The sequence below is a fragment of the Boleophthalmus pectinirostris genome, unplaced genomic scaffold (genome assembly GCF_026225935.1).
Source record: "Boleophthalmus pectinirostris isolate CB_2022bp ecotype Guang Dong unplaced genomic scaffold, ASM2622593v1 HiC_scaffold_18, whole genome shotgun sequence".
Classification (NCBI taxonomy): domain Eukaryota; kingdom Metazoa; phylum Chordata; class Actinopteri; order Gobiiformes; family Gobiidae; genus Boleophthalmus; species Boleophthalmus pectinirostris.
Window position 1 is genome coordinate 31,029,339 of NW_026571133.1, and position 16,926 is coordinate 31,046,264.

At 39.0% G+C, this 16,926-nt stretch overlaps 1 protein-coding gene across 1 annotated transcript; it reads right to left on the reverse strand.

Annotated features, from left to right (window-relative positions):
* Positions 1-5,008: 5,008 nt before the first annotated feature.
* Positions 5,009-16,846, reverse strand: LOC110174159 (calcium/calmodulin-dependent protein kinase kinase 2). The gene is given in 18 exon segments (XM_055153728.1): positions 5,009-5,444; positions 6,066-6,169; positions 6,248-6,265; positions 6,267-6,380; positions 6,495-6,582; positions 6,674-6,747; positions 6,850-6,903; positions 6,990-7,189; positions 8,051-8,139; positions 8,233-8,254; positions 8,398-8,434; positions 8,509-8,642; positions 8,740-8,791; positions 9,846-9,899; positions 11,507-11,554; positions 12,222-12,551; positions 12,723-13,015; positions 16,354-16,846. Coding segments are annotated over 17 exon segments (1,731 nt in total). The 5' UTR covers positions 12,963-13,015; positions 16,354-16,846; the 3' UTR covers positions 5,009-5,371.
* Between the last annotated feature and the right edge of the window lie 80 nt (positions 16,847-16,926).

Below are 16,926 nucleotides of genomic sequence, written 5' to 3' on the forward strand. Positions count from 1 at the left end.
TGACTGTATTTGATCTAAACAGTACACGAGCAGTACATTTTTGAGCTGCTCTCATTGACTACACCTGTGTGTACTATCTGTAATGTTCTCACAGAATGCTGAGCCATCAACACGCTGCACCATTTAGCCACTGTGTTTCTGCCACAGGCCCCGCTCCTCGTGAGTCCACCCTCCAGCAGGTAAACAATTAATGATGAGTGAATGCTGCGATTGTGTCTCCATCAGCATATATCCACTGCTGAAGTCAGGCTTTGGGGTCCCTGGTGTAGTGCAGTACACAGAAAGGCAAAACAAAGAGCAGGACCTGGAGGAGCCTGTGAACTGCAATCATACCATACCACACAACTGTGGTCTCTCTCACTCTTATGTGATGGAAAATGGGAGTATATAGGGGAACAAAGCGGCGTGTTCCAATCCTTTTGTGCTTTGTCTGCAAATAAAGGTCCTGGCAATACATAAAATTATTCAATGTTTGTCAGATTTGAGAAATGTTTGTGATCAGGGTTGTTAAACATTATGGGGTCTGTATTATGCTATTTTTTGATTACTGCTGTAATGTTGTTTCCACATCAAAAACATACCCAGAGTTGTTTCGTTTCATTCACACATTTTTTATTTGAATACACATGTTCTTCTCTCAGACAGAAAACTCTCTGTTCCACCTTGTGATGTCAAGTGGTAATACAGAGGTGCTCCACTGTGTTTTTAAATACATACACTTTCACTAGCAGAGCATTTTGAGCTTTTGAGATGTAGACAGACAGAATAATAAAGGGCTACTAAAGCATGTGTGAAAGAAACTCTATACAACTTCGGTTATCACATGTCGGTTTTCTTAATACAGCACCTTTAAGTAATCCACAAAGGGCTCCACTATGTAAGTAATTTCTACAGCAATAAAAGTATTCTTTATGTAACTTACAGCAGCCTGATGTAAAAGTAATCCACAGACAGAACTCATTTACTCATTCATTACTTGTAAGTGTAGTGCAATTCCAAACCAACCTCACAGCAAACTTGACCAGCAATTAATTAACATTTCCTAGGAGGTTGCATGAAAGCACTCTTACCTCACAGCAACAAGATCCCTATTTCAACTCCCATCAGTCCCAGTTTGTGTGGGGCATTTCAGGATTGAGTGTGCATGTTCCCTGTTCCTGGGTGGGTTTCCTCCAGCCATTCCAGTTTCAGTCCAAAACATAAAGATAGGTCCCTAGACATGGCACTGTAGCTGCCCACTGTTCCTGACAGGCTGCCACAGAGGCACAGAAGGATGGGATTCACTTCACTGCTGTGATCAATACAGTATGCCTTTATGTAATAAGTAAGTTAAGTAAGACCAAATAAACTGTTCATGTGGGTATTAAGTGTTCTGCTCGGGGTTGTGACTAATAATAATTTTTTGAAAGTTTTTTTTTTTTTTTTGAAGCTTGGTATTATGCCCGCAAAATGGCACTAAAGAGTTAGTGTCCACTGCTCCCTTTCCCTATCGTACTCATCACATCGATTTGGAAGCTTGGATAACAGTACCTCCAAGCCTAATTTGGTAAGTGGTTTCAAAAAGGTCTCTTTATAGAAAGGAAGAAAAGACTAATGGAACACGATGTGAAATAGATCAGCCTATTCACTGAGGTTGACAAAGATTTTCCTATACTACAGCGCAGCCTGGTGGTCACTTCCGGAATCACACAAAACTGACAGTAATGTTTGTGTCCATTGAAGAAGAGACATAACTGAAAGGCAGTGTTATTTTTTATTCAAATGATAAACCAGATACAGTTTTTAATAGAGCAATAAGTGAGGTCATTTTTGTCACTGAAAAACTTTCATGCTGGATATACATTGTGTGCTTATACTGGCATGCAAATGGGGGAAAGTGGGCCCTTAATCATTAAAATACACTACGTAAATAAAGCCAAAACATACATACAAGTGCTCACCCTGTTAATGATTTAAATACCTAATCTGTGACATTTTTAAAAACATTTTGTGCTAACTCGACAACATAATGAAAAAGTGTTGATAAAACCAGGTATGTGTAACAGTTTTAGAACAAAACTACGGCTTTACATTTTTAAAAAATGCAATAATTCAAAATGGAGATTTGTATGACAAAGTACAGTACTGTATTTTGTATGGAAAATCAGTGCTAAATATTCTGCTCGCAAAAGGTCCAACTTAGTAAGTGCTTTAAGAAGAAACATTTGGTAAAAAAGAAATTCAATAAAATACAATTACATCCCTCCTTGACAATCCTACAGATGTATACTTGCACCAGACAGAGAAAGATGCATCTTATGCATAGTACTAGTCTTAAAAATTCAAGCAACCTTTTCATTAGTAGGAGTAACATGCATGTATGTGGTGAGATACAAAATAAAAGTCCCTTTCTCTTCTACATTCAACACCTGATGTGCTGATGTATCTGACATGGAAGCATTAGTTAAATATGTTGTTTTTATGTACAGTTAGTAAAGAAAAAAAAAGAAACTCTGGTCTGATGTGGGGATCAACACAAACACTAATAATAAATATAAAAAAATAATTACAGTATTTTCAGAGTGGTTCACACCTACAACCAAAGGTGACAAAGGTTCACAACACTTCGCTGATATGTCATGCATAGATCTGTACAAAATCTGCAGCTGCACTACGTTTCCCTCAAACATGGTTAGCCTGCTCTGTGCCTAAAATCATTAAAGGTTTATCTTGGTTATACTATACAAAAGTATTCACAAATAAAGTTTTTGGTGTTTTAAAAATGCGCGCTTGACTTGATACCTTATTAAAAATAGCCCAACTAAACTAAGAACATTCACAAGTTAAGTACAGTAGTTAAATTATCTGCTTTCATGTGACTTACTATTCCTCAGTAACACACAGCCAGGATGCATTTGGAAACTTACAATAACACAAATAATTGGCTACAAGTTATATTTGCACTGACACATTCTATTACATAACATTTGTATATATTGTAAAAGGTAAATATAAATGCAGATCTTTGAAAAGTTCTTTAGAGAAAATGACAATATGGTTTTGATTTAAAGCATTCTATTATTTTCAGAATTGAGTGGTCAAAGCAAACGGGATAGAAATGTGACGACGTTAGATGTTTACAAGTAGCTTATAGTGTGCATTTTGGGAAAGTAAACACATGCATCCTTAAGTAAACACTTTTGTTAACTCCCTTCTGCATTTTTGGGGAAAACTGTACAAAACATCAGAAGTCCAGTCAGGCATTTCCACTCTGAATGACAACAACAACACAATCGTTTTAAGAGCCAAGAGCAGTCAGTGTTAGCGATGCACTCTCACCCATCACTATCTGCTCATACCAGGCTCTGGATCCCTGAAAGTGTGTCAAGTAAAGACGAGGAGCAACACAAGGAGCTACAGTCCCTGACAAAAGTCTTGTCGCTTATCCATTTTGTAGAAACAAAAGCTTAGAACCTGACTTTAAATTAATCGATTGGTTTTAGAAATGTCTCATATGAAAGCTAAAACCCTCCCAAATTATGCTCAATATACTAAAATAAATTTGCTTCACTGAAGAAAGATTGATCATTTAATGAACACAGAAAGGTCAGATTTTGGCAAGACAAAAGTTTTGTCGCCTACAGAAAATTGAACTAATAATTTACTTCAAATACAAAAATATGTTGCATAACGTCAGTGAATTAAGTAGTGGTGCTGTGAGATCCATATTTAATATCTTGTATGACTTCCATGAGCTTGAAGGACTGCATCCATGCAGTTCGACAATGATTCATACAATTTGTTGATGAAGTCATCAGGAATAGCAAAGAAAGCGTCTTACATGCCTCCCAGAGTTCATCAAGATTCTTTGGTTTTGTCTTCCATGCTTCCTCTTTCATTCCACCCCAGACATGCTCAATGATGTTCATGTCTGGTGACTGGGCTGGCCAGTCCTGGAGCACCTTGATCTACTTCGCCTTGAGAAACTTTGATGTAGAGATAGAAGTATGCGATGGAGCACCATCCTGCTGCAAAATTTGACCCCTTTTATGGTTGGGAATGTAAGAGGAGCTAAACCTCTTGATATTTAGGGCTATTGATATTGCCTTCCACCCTGCAAATGTCTCGCACACCCCCATACTGGATGTAACCCCAGACCAGATTTTTCCACCACCAAACTTAACTGTTTTCTGGGTGAATCTTGGATTCATGCGGGCTCCAGTAGGTCTCCTGCAATATTTGCGGTGGCTGTGATGTAATTCAACTGAGGATTCATCTGAGAAATCCACCTTCTGCCACTTTTCCAGTGTCCATCCTTTTAGCAGGCTGTGGGCCTTGGCAAATGCCACACGGTTTTTTAATTGCCTTTTGTTTAGTGCTGGTTTCTGTGCACTGATTCGACCATGGAGGCCATTTCGAGACAGAAATCTACAGACTGTTGTGGTTGACACAGGGACTTGAGGTGACCAGGCCTGGTGGAGCTCTGCTGCAGTGGAAAAGTTGCTGGCCTTGGATTTTCAAATCAACAAACGGTCCTCCCGAGCAGTTGTCTCGCGGCGTCTGCCGGACCTGGGCTTGTCAAAAACATCTCCAATCATTTCAGATCTTTTTCTTATTCTTTGTACTTGACGCTGAGACACATTGAAGGTGTCAGCCACCTCAGCAGTGGATCTGGTCTTCAGCCTCTTGATAATTAACGCTTTGGTCTCAGGGTGGATCTTAGGCATGTTGTCAGAGGTCAAGTTGCAGTTGATGTGAAGGTCTGGTGTGCTGGGGTTCTTGTTATACACACCCACTAATTGATTGATCAGTAACTGATCACAGGTGAGGCTGTAATCTAGGATTGGGTGCATCATATGACAAGGCGACAAGACTTTTGTCTTGCCAAAATCTGACCCTTCTGTGTTCATTAAATGATCAATCTTTCTTCAGTGAAGCAAATTTATTTTAGTATATTAAGCATAATTTGGGAGGGTTTTAGCTTTCATATGAGACATTTCTAAAACCAATCGATTAATTTAAAGTCAGGTTATAAGCTTTTTTTTCTACAAAATGGATAAGCGACAAGACTTTTGTCAGGGACTGTATACTACAAGATGAAAACTGTACAGAAGAAGCCTGAGACGAAGCATGCTAGTACTAGTAGTGCATGCAGGGTAAGACAAGGAGAGTGAGTCCACCGCAGGGGCTTAAGGAAGTCCAAGAGCCCTCCTTAAAAAAATGTTTCAGAAGTTTATAGAAACACAGCTCTAAGAATGTCGTCAAAGTGCATTCGCTGTTAAACTTGGGCCCCGGGCCTGTCCTCCTCCTGTGTGGGGTGGGCCGCCAGTGTCAAAGTGAAAGTAAAGGGGTGTTGTGCTGTGTAGTTACAGGCTGATAGCAGTGCTGTGCATCAGGAAAGAACTTCATCCTCTCCCACGTAGGGCAGATCCAAACTCTTCATGCCATCGCTGCTTTCTTGTTTCCTAAGTAACAAAAAAGCATTACAAAGATAACAGCAGTGCCACTGACTGCTAACACTCACTTAAAACTATTCATTAAGTCTTATATAACGCAAAACGGCAAGAACTCCAGCATGCTGTCAGCAGCAGGGCTGTAGAGATATTGATTGCAAGATGCAGATGATATCAAATGTGTGCCAGCCATGCCAGAGGGTCTTTTTTTTTATCATTCATAATAAAGCAAAAATAAACTTGCTTTGGCATTGTTTTTACGGTCTAAATTACAGAGCAATTTAACACTACAAAGGACTATCAACAGACTGTCGGACCAAGCACTACATCAGCAGCAGGTTCAGTTAGATTCAGAAGATTTGAAGCCAAATGTAAATCTGTTGATAGTCTCTTGCACTATTTGCCCTTGTAAGTCTGTTTACCTTCTTCTGTTACAATGAATATAGCAGTATCTCACTTTGCCTGTTTTGCCTTTACTGGAAGGCAGGAGGAAAAAGGGAAACTGTAAAAACTTGACAAATACTATTGGCATTGTGAATTTATATAAAAATACATACATTTACAACTAACTTCTTATATGGGAAGAACATTTGAAAGACAATTCTTACGGTAAAATGGTACTTAAACACTTACGTTAGCATCTGCCCAGGAGCACACAAACTACTGCGATCTTCTTTACGACTCCAGTCAAAAGGGTTTCCAAAGGAGCGCTTTCTCAGCATAGTTCTCACAAGAATCTACAAACACAAAAGCATTGTGAAACATTTAGAATTCATCATGTCTCTCTATGATCCCCAAAAGGTTTCAAAACTCACCACAGTAGCCAGGCTGGGGGATATGCTTCACTGAATTCTCCACTTCCTCTTCAGTTACTTCAATCAACATACAGCAGTTATCATCCTCAGGAGGTAGGGGCTCTGCCCCGTGCCTTGTCACCCAAGGGTGCACCTGAAAAAAAAAAAAATTAAAAAAAAAAACATAAAATGACAATTTAATAGTTTTTGGAATTTGCTATGCCAGTAGATTTTCCTTATATAATAATTAATAACTAAAATCACCCACCTTAATTTGTGGAACTGTTATTCTTGTCCCTGGATTCTTGTCCAACATTTTGAGGAGCAGATCTTTCAGGTCATCAGATATCTCAGCACTAGGAGGGAAAGATGGACATATTCCTGGATTAAATGTGTTCTTAGTATGTCATATGAAAGTAATAAATTGACAGACAAGGTAGTACATACTTTTCAGGTAGTTCAACTGGTTGTGTTTTTATTTTTTGATGAAGACTGAGAATACGCTCATCCATAAACGGACACTGTTGATAATAGTTAATTTTATATTTATTAAAAAGAGAAAGTGCAATTTTTTTATGTACAGCAGGTTATGAAAATATAACCAGTCACACCAACTAACTTACCGTTCCAAACACAAAACAGTAAAGTGTTATTCCCATTGCCCACACATCCAGTGCCTAGGGCACAAAAAATGAATTTATATGCAGAAAATGAGCAGGTACAGTTTCCATGACACCAGATGGCGCTGTTTCATTGCCTTTACCTTTCCTGAGAAATTTTTTCTGGTCTCTGAGAGAGCCTCAGGAGCAAGGAAAGCCGGTGTTCCCACTGTACTGGTCAGAAGCGCATCGGCGCCCTCGAACTGGTTACTGACACCAAAGTCTGCTATTTTAATGTGTCCATCTTCTCCCACCAACAGGTTTGAAGGTTTGACATCTCGATGGATAATCCTCTGGTAATGCACTAGATAGAGAACACAATGTCTTTTTTGGCAGGTAAGATATAACTAAAATTGTAACTAGTATTAGGCTAAATAATCATTATTGTTGTACTGGCTAAAGGTAAAACAGGGATATTCTTTTGGGTCAACTGTACAGCATTGTCACTTCAGATTTGCAAATATTATATTGAGTAGATTTGAAAATAGCACATCTGCCTGGGTTTTTTCTGGCTCCCTGATGCCATACCCTCCCTTTCTCACTCCTGACTAGTCTCCTAGACGACAGTTTGTGCAAAAGCTCTCCTTGTGCTGAAATGCATTAACAGCCACCGAGGTAATGTGAAATGAGCCTTGTGGGTGGCAGGAGGCCATGACTTATGTAAATGGTAGAGGCTAGAGCTTTTAATGCACATGTAGACATTTATAGTAAGATACATAATAATCAGTAAATTAACTGATAAAATAGGTCTCTGAAAAAAAATATTAAATTACATTTAATTCTACTATTTTAATAAAGTTTTTATATCTACAATACTATATGGTCATATGTGGTCCCATTATATTCTTCTGCTGTTTTCTCTTTAAAACTGGATTAGGCAGGAGACATGGTAAAATGCTCCCTGAATAGAACAACATTTAAAGACAAGGTCAACTTTCCTTTTCCATAATACTAGGAGAAAAAGTACACCCAAACATCAACCCTCTCCCCCCCAATCAAGGACATTTTCACATTGTGTGTTAATTTTACAGAACAGATCATGAAGCCATTATGGCAATTTAAATTCATCTTGAGCAGTAGACGGCTGCCTCTAATGAGTTCTTTCTTGGCTCTCTGGCCTGCATTCAGAGGAAGTAGGAGGACAAAAATAACTTGGCCGACTCACAGTACTCGATTCCCCTAAGCAGATCCTGGAAGTAAAAGCGTGCCTGGTCCTCACTCAGAGGTTTATCTGTTGGCACCTCCATAACGGCCCTGCATCAAAATGAGGTGGCAAAAAACACCCAATTACCATTCACAACTAATGAGATAAAATCGAGAATCTCAAATTTAAGAGGGCAAACTCACCCCTTCTTAACGAGCTCAAACACTGATGGAGGACAGAGGAGGAGGACCCAAAGTTAGATTTAATTTTTTCATAACCATGAACCACATTTACATCATATGACCATCTCTGAAGTGTAGCTGTATAGTATTTGTGTTATAAGAGATAATGGTCTGTTCTTAACATACCCATGTACAGATGGTCTTCACTGGGGTCATCCAAAACCTGAAAATGGAAAATGAGTATGCAAATGCTGCTTACTAAAAGGAATTTCCTTAAAGGTTTGTTTGGCTACATACCTCCACAAGTTTGACAACATTGGGGTGGTCCAGCTTTTTTAAGATGGCAATCTCTTGATAGACTCTCTCCAGGGGTCCTTTGGGCTGGGGTGTGCCCTCGGGTGCCTCTTTGGCTCCCCGGGGTGGTGGTCTCCCTGATAGCAGAAACACAGTAAATACAACAACAGGGGATTTCAAATGGAAAGATATTTAAAGCAGAAATCTTTGCTAACCATGTGTGTGATTACTTACGTGGGAAACCAGCCTGTCTCATCAGCCTCCTCTTGGACAGCACCTTCATCGCCTACAGCCGTCAGAGGGATTTTGAGAAGAGAACAATTACACCAAGCAGGCAAGAGATCCAGGGAGAATCAATGACAAGAAACATGGACCAAAAAAGAGGAGCCAAATTCAGCCGAGTGAGGCGGTGTCTCTCTTGACAGTGCACCCACTCACACTACATTTTCCACTGAATATAAAATCCCTCAGTGCTGTTGCTGTGTGTATAATGTTCAATGTCAAACACAAAACTTGGTTGTCTGCACAAAAGACAAAAATTTTATAAAGAAAACGACTTACACAGTGTCTACAATGTAAATGACACAATGTTGAACATGTGCTATGTACAAACAGAGGTTGTTACTTGAGATATTCAAAATTAAAATTAGATTAGGGTATATTTAAAAAGGCTGGAAAAAGAGCAGATTAAAAATAACACATATGTGCAGTGTATATTGAGTATAAAGTGATACTTCTGCACATGTTTTACCATAAATTCATGTTTTGTTGCATTTGAACCTCAACCAAGACTATGGAATACAAATAAAAATAACATAACTCTATCTACTATGGTATAGTTTAGGAAATTAAAATACTGGATCATTGCATGTCTGCTCCTATCTAACCACACTTTTCCCAATCACATAATTAAATACTGCTGCAAGGATAGCACCTATTTTAGGTGTGAACATCAAAGCTAAAAGAATGCATTGCTCAGTGGATTTTCACCAAATTAGGAGCGGACCAGGTTAAATGAGCTCAGTTATTATGATGTAAGCACCAAATGTGACATGTGGGCCTTGTCACTTGGGAGCAGTATAAAATAATCGGCTGTCAGTGCCATGTGGGTTAATGGGAAAATGCTGCCATAGCTGTGGGACAGAAGACAGAAATGCTAGATGCTTGTAATTACTCGACAATTAAGACTTTAGACATTTCACATAAAAATCACACTCCTAATGGGATGGTTTTCATCTGCCTCTGTGCGTATGAATATTAGGGCATGTGACAAGTGATAAAATAAGGAATACTGCCATCACATCTGTTAGCACATAGCTGTCTGTATCCAATGGACTTACATAGTACGTGTTATCATCTTCATTGTACGCCAGTTTGACAACACCGTAGGAGCCCTGCAAACAAGACAAAAGTGAGATTTTAGCAGCTGTTAATGTCTCATGTGAAAATATGATCACCCATTATCTGAAGAGAAATGTTTCACTAAATACAAATGAGCAAAAAACATGTATGCGTGAGGGGGTGAGTGGGCCGTCGGTGTGCGCTCAAAGATTACCGGCTGCTTCAAAGTGAGAAGACAGACATTCAAATCATCTTTCCCTCGGTTTCATTTGGATTCCCAGCTAATTAGGGAAACTGGATTTGGCTTATGTTATGAAGCTCATCGACCCACACACGACAAATTCTGTATAAAAAATGAGGCCCAATTAGAAGCCTGTAAGCGCAAATCCATGCACAAAATTAACAGAAAGAGAAAGGTAGAGCAGGCAAAAGAGAAAAGGAGAGAGAGGGGGCAAGAGAGAGAGAGAGAGGGAAAGATTAATTTGTACTTGGGGATCAGACTGAAGAAACGGCAATGAGGCTAGAATTCCAAGAAAGCTACAACACTATGATTATTAGATCAAATGATGCTGATTCTAAAATGCATTGTAATGTTGTTGCTTGTAATATATGCTCAAGGGTTTCACTTCCTGTGTGAGCTTTGTGTCTATCTCCAACTGACCCATGTAATAGGGGTGTTATGAGACTCAATTTTCATGAGAAGAGACATGAGATGAGACATATGACTGGTTGGATGAGAATGAGATAAGATTTTTACATAATTTATAATAAATAAATTGATTCAATTCAATTTTGACACAATAATTTATTTTTGCTGTTACCGTATCCATGTCTTTTAGAACTACAGCAGTAGAAGCAGAAATTATATCTTTTATTTTGCACCTTATGTAATTACAAGTAGGAGAACTCTGAATCTATAGAAATAAGTCCAACTAAAGACAATGCTCCTTCAGGACCACAAACTGACCTGGAACTTGGAAACCAATTTGAGTTGCCTTATATATTTAAAAAAAAGAAAAAAGAAAAAAAGTGTAGCGCATTTCCTGCTTTCTGAAATGGTTGTACATGAAAACAAATGAGCATTTCATTCAGAGGTAAATACTCCCCTTGCAGTTAATTTTTTTTTTTTTTTGCCATTTTTGTACAGGAATTTAAGTTTTTCAAACTAACACAAGCAGATACATTTTAATTACAACAAAATCCATTTGCACTAAGAGACCAGTAAACACTATGTAAATACTATTTGTGATGCAGGCCAATCTTAGTTGCTGAGTGTACACTTGGGCAAGGCACTATACGCTATATTTTAACACTACATTATATTTTAATCAGAATATAAGTCAAAAACACTGAAATGCATTTTCAATTATCCCACAGTGAGAAACGTGCCCAGAAATATCCCCTCTCTCACATCCTCTCATCTTCTGTAAGTCTCAGAACCCTCCGAGAGCACTATTTATACCAGCCTTTCATCCATCTCCCAACTCTCCCATGGCCTCCTGGTTTACTCAGAGTTTAGGAAATGAGGACAGGCAGGAGAGCGGATATCAGAGACAGTGCGCAGGGCCTTGATTATGTGTGCCACTTGACAGACACGCAGTAGGTAGAAGACAGAAGTGAACACAGGATTTGTTGAAAGAGTAATCAGTGTTGGACGTACCTTTCCAATCTCATCTTTTAGCTTGTACTGGTTGAGCTGAACACAGTCCTTGAGGAGAAGAAAAAAACAGAAGAGATTAAAAAAAAAAATTAAATAAAAATTTATCTCAATTTCAGTCAAACACGTTTTTCCCTTAAGCTCAGAAGTAGTCTCTATTTTTAAGAAGCTTCTTACAATGTATCCAATGCTATTAAAAAACAAAACAAACCAAAACAAAAAAAAACACACGGTCAGAAAGACTTGTAACCATTTGTTTTTATGAGACATGACACAAAGGTACCTCAACTGTATAAATTTATATAAATCTCTCTATATACAATTTTCCACAGTTACATTTAGTCAGGTAAATGTCATATTTTATTAGGTTACTCTGGCAAGAGTATTTAGATGAATTTGGAAGAAGTACTCTTATTTGATCCATTCTACTGCATTTAAGGGTTTAGGGGAGAGGATCTACATGCAACTTGTCTATTCTAATTAGACAATGATATAACTCTATGTACCAAGGCTTACCTTCAAGTCCAAATATGTGGTCTTAACCAGTTTGCTGCTTTTTAAGACAAATGCATAAATTCTAAGTACATTATATAGCACATGCTTAAAATAGAATACCTCTTTTTTTGTATATTTGTATCATTGCAATGATATTATCATTTTCTTTTTAGGGCTGGTAAACTACAAATGTAAAGAATTTAATACACCAGTAAGCCCTTACCTGTAAGTCTGTGATGGAAACACTGTGCGACTCCACTGTTGGCCTACGGGGGAGCCGTGGAGAAGAGTGTGGGGAGGTTATTGGCGAGTAGGGCAGAGAGGGGTAAATATAGCGGCCGTTTAGACCAGGCGAGCTGCAAGGTGATGACGCCGTCTGAGAGCGCTCCTGTAGGGAAAACTTCCTGTCTGACAGGTTCAGTCTCCCCCTCTGCTCATGGCTCTCCGGAAGCAAAGCCTCGGGTCGGCCAACTGTGTGGGACAGGAGGTCACAGGATGGGGCTCGCGGAGGTGCTCCAGGCTCAGGGGGCTCCGAGCTGTCCATTTCCTCTACCTGCAGAGGTTTTGAACAATATAGGTTTACTGGATATCTATTGGAATAATTAATAAATTTTTATTTTTTATGATTTCAAAGTCTAAATTGAAACAAATCATTGAAAAATCAAGAAGAATGTGTGATAAAATGAGCATGAGTGCTAAGGATGTAAAGGTGGCAGAGCATTACCTCTTGGTCCCCAGCTGCACCAGGAGGCCGACTGGGCTCATATTCTGTGACCACGATGAGGGACTCCATGGGATCCGGAGATGGTGTGAGGGAGTGGGCTTCAGCAGCAGGAGCAGGACAGCTACACAGCAGGTCAGGCAGAGGTTGGGAGGGCTGAGGGGTCTGGGGGGGCACTGCATGACTGCCACATGAAGACACGGGTTCAGCCGAGGGCCAGGCGCTTACATGACAGGGAAACATAGTGCCTCTCCAACCACGGCTCCATCAGAAGGGAACAGGCAGAGCGGGCATGACTGAAAGACAAGTTCAATGGTTTTTAAAGTTAAAAGTGGTCACTAGGATGGACCACTAGAATGGTTTTTGGTGCAAGCTATTTTGGCCAGCTACTCTATCTTATTTGTGCAGTATGTTAGTAATACAGAAACATTTACTTATTTTTTTGTCAAGTAGTCGATTTTGTCAACAAGTCGACTAATCAAAATTAGTTTTGTTGAGAATAGCTAGTAGCTGATATTAAAATACACTGCAATATTTGTGTTTATTAGTAGGGGTGAGACAGTTACACAAAGAGGGAGCTCAGATTTTTCCCCAAGCTGTGAGTACTGAAAGAATGCAGAGGAATAAGATTGTGTTGACAGTCTTGGCAGCAGAAATCCAAGCAGCTCTTTCCATATGAAACATCCACTAAGCCCGGACTTTTCCCACACATTCTGTCGAGTGCTAATTAATGCAAGCTACTAACTAGCATGTTAAAAATGTCTGATACCACAGATTTCACGAAGGAACTTTTTCTGGGGTTTGAAAACACACCGTCAGTTATTAATACTGCAAAAGCTTGACCTTTTTTACATAATTTCAAGAGGCCAATTTCCATCTCTACACCTACTCACCTTATTATCAGCTCATTATGTGTAAGAGGGAATGGAGAGCACTATAGACAATAGAGAGGTGCAGAATTTCTGTCATGGTTTGGATAAGAACATGGCTCTGAGTGGGAGCGAAGTAAAGCTCACACAAAAGCAAAAACAAAAGAAGACACAAAACCTGGCTCAGAGCGAGGGCTGTGTGTAGGAAGAGACACCCACTCCAGGTGGCCATGGGTGCTTTGTGAAGGCAAACTAGAAAGTAAACAACATATTGCTTTATTGTGCTACAGTCTATACACTACTGTCTGAGTAGACAGAGGGAGTCAATATGCCAAAATATATTTCATGAGACATGATCATGATTTTTATTTTTATCATTGTTTATGTTCTTGTAGTTTTTGTAGTTTTACACTGTCTCAAAGAAATACTTTAAGTAATCTGCTACTTCTGAACATTTACACATGACTGTGTGGTTAAATCTTACTGTCTGTCTTAATGATGTCACAATACTAAACAATCAAACTTTTGATATTATTGCCTTAGTATATAAAATGATACAAAACAAATGATAGTTACATTATAGTAGTTTCTTAAATATTACCATATAGTCTTTCTGATACACATTAATTTCTGCGATATTTTTCAGGATCAATACTTCAAATGAATTACTAGTTTACTAGTTTCAGTACTGATTAGTATATTGGAGTATATTTATTTTGGACAGCCATCTCTGTCACTCAGAATATGAAGGAGGATAAGCAGAATGTGTGGGAGAACCAAATCTCATGCAGAAAGCCACTCTTCTCTCCCTCTGAGTATCCTGTCAGGCCTCTCCTTTGGGCACTTCTTAAGGGTCATGCTGGTGCAGCTCTGAGGTGGTAGACTGTGCCAAGTCTACTCAGGCTTCAAAGGGCAGCTTTCAAAAGATACTTGACTTTTAGCACTGCGTCTCTCAGCCCACCAAATGTGCCATAATAATGTGCCCTGCTGTGCCCATTCAGGTTTAATAGCACACAGGAAAAATAGAAACATGGCCCAAAATCAAACTTAGTCAAAGCTTTTTATATCAACAGAAAATGACAGACTCGACGTACTTTGGCATTCAACAAATGAACCAAAAATTGTATGCTACATCTTCCAAAGTAGACAAACATATAGACTATATATTCTTAGATTGCAAATTAATGTGTCCAGTCCAACATTATTATTATTATCATCATTATTACTGCAAGATACAATCAAACTAAATTATATGGGCATGAAAATTGCAAATACTAAAATGATTACAGTAATATAATGTCCTTTGTAAACAACTATGTCTCCATGATGAGCCTTACTATGTGTAAAGCCACTCAGTTGTAATAGTGTACATGTAATATGAATTTTAGTTTAGCTGTTAATATTTAATTCATTGCACTCTCCTGGTGTTTAAATACACAATTTCCTGAATCTTGATTAATTTTGTTATGCATAACTGGTTAGAAAAATCTCAGTTAACATATTTTGTCAATTCTCTTGTTTATGTGCACTCACTTGTTTCCCTGGCATTAAAGGATGGGTCAGATTATGTGACCAAACAGAATCTTCCTTTAGGATGATAAAGTAATCTCCTATAATTGTTACTCCACTGCAGAAAAAAATCTTAATGTATCCCTTCCCTTGAATATTTCCATTAATCTTTGATGTTAAAGGGTAAGTAAACTTGTGCATGAGGATCCTCCCTCCTGGAACCACACAGTAAAGAGTAAACCACAAGCTAAAGCCCTTTCCTGATCCCTGAACAAGCTCCATGAAACAGATGCTGTCCGGCTCCAGATGCTGTACACCGCCTCTTATCATAACACAGGTCACATGATCCGACCTTCACGATATGTGTCACGGATGAGAGGGGGGTATAAACAACAGAGGTTCGAGCCATGTTGGAAAGCCTTAATAAAGAGCATACATAAGTACAAAACCGAGTTATCTGGAACAGAAGAGCTCTACCTTCATTTAAAGATCAACAGGGCTGCCTGTCACTGATCTGTGTGGTAAAGCACTGGATAAGCCTCTGTAAATGGAGGAATGAGTCTGTACCCAAGAACCATTATACACTCTACACCGGAGGCATAATTAGATCTATCTCAGAATTATTGCAAGTTTTACTAAACAACTTACTATTTATTAAACAATTATTTTGTATACGATTAGGTCTGCAGAGTCGTACGTTTATAATACTCACTTTGGCCACTAACAATAGGCCTTTTTTCATATTAACTTAGGTCAATATTAAGATGGTATAGAGATATAACTTGACAATTTGTTTCGCTTCGTGCGAATTTTAGAATGAAATAGATCTTAGCAGGCATAATAACAACTGCATAATTATTTCCTATTAAAATTAAACATTTGTTTACAGTTATCTTAGGCATTCAAGTGACAGAACAATAAACACAAGCATGTTGTCTTCATTTAGCACGATTGTGCTGCTGTCATTTCAGAGGAAGCGGAGCAGCTTTAGCGGCGGTATTCACTTCTGTTAACATTTGAGACGTGTGCATTTTACTGCGGTAAATAAGATACAGATACAAAGTGTAAATCGTCTCTTAGGCAAGTCAAAAGCCCATCATCGTAGCGGCTAGCGTTAGCAGCTGCTTCCTATGACAGACAGATGTTGCTGGACAGAAGCATAAGATGCTATACCACTGTAAACACCAAAGTCGCGGGACTATTATGCCTAAACGAAGCATTTAAAGAAACTATCCACAGATCAGATGAAGCCTTACCTTTAGATTTATGCAAGTCTTTGTCACCGCTGTAGACACTTTCTGTTGAGAGCTGTAGCGTTTGTACGATAGCTAGCTAAACGTAGCTGTTCATGAGAGAGACAGAGCACCACTGTTGGGATGAACAAATCCAGCTGGGCGCACAGTCCCGTGCCTCTCGCGGAGACTCTGGGTACAGCGAGGGCGGGACCAATACACAGACAGTTTAAGGGCTAGTGATGAACTGTCACTAGTTTGGACATCTGATTTTGACCATTTGCTGCTTTCACACAAAATTACTAACGAATAAGTCTCGTACGGCTACGATCTGCTGCAGGCATAAGCTCTGTGCTTATAGGGAGCGGAATATTGAACACTGGCTCCCTCTTGTGGAAAAACATACGTATTTAAAGATGTTGACAAGCTATTTGAGATCCGCCTTGTGAGCTCCATCTCAGAGAAGCGTCACCCCCTCAAATTGTAGAAAAGGTGGAACAAGTTCAATGTGGTGGGTAATGGAGGTAAACTTTAGTCAAATGTAAACTGATAGCCTAAATGAATGAATAAATACAATATAAGGCTTTAAATTAAATG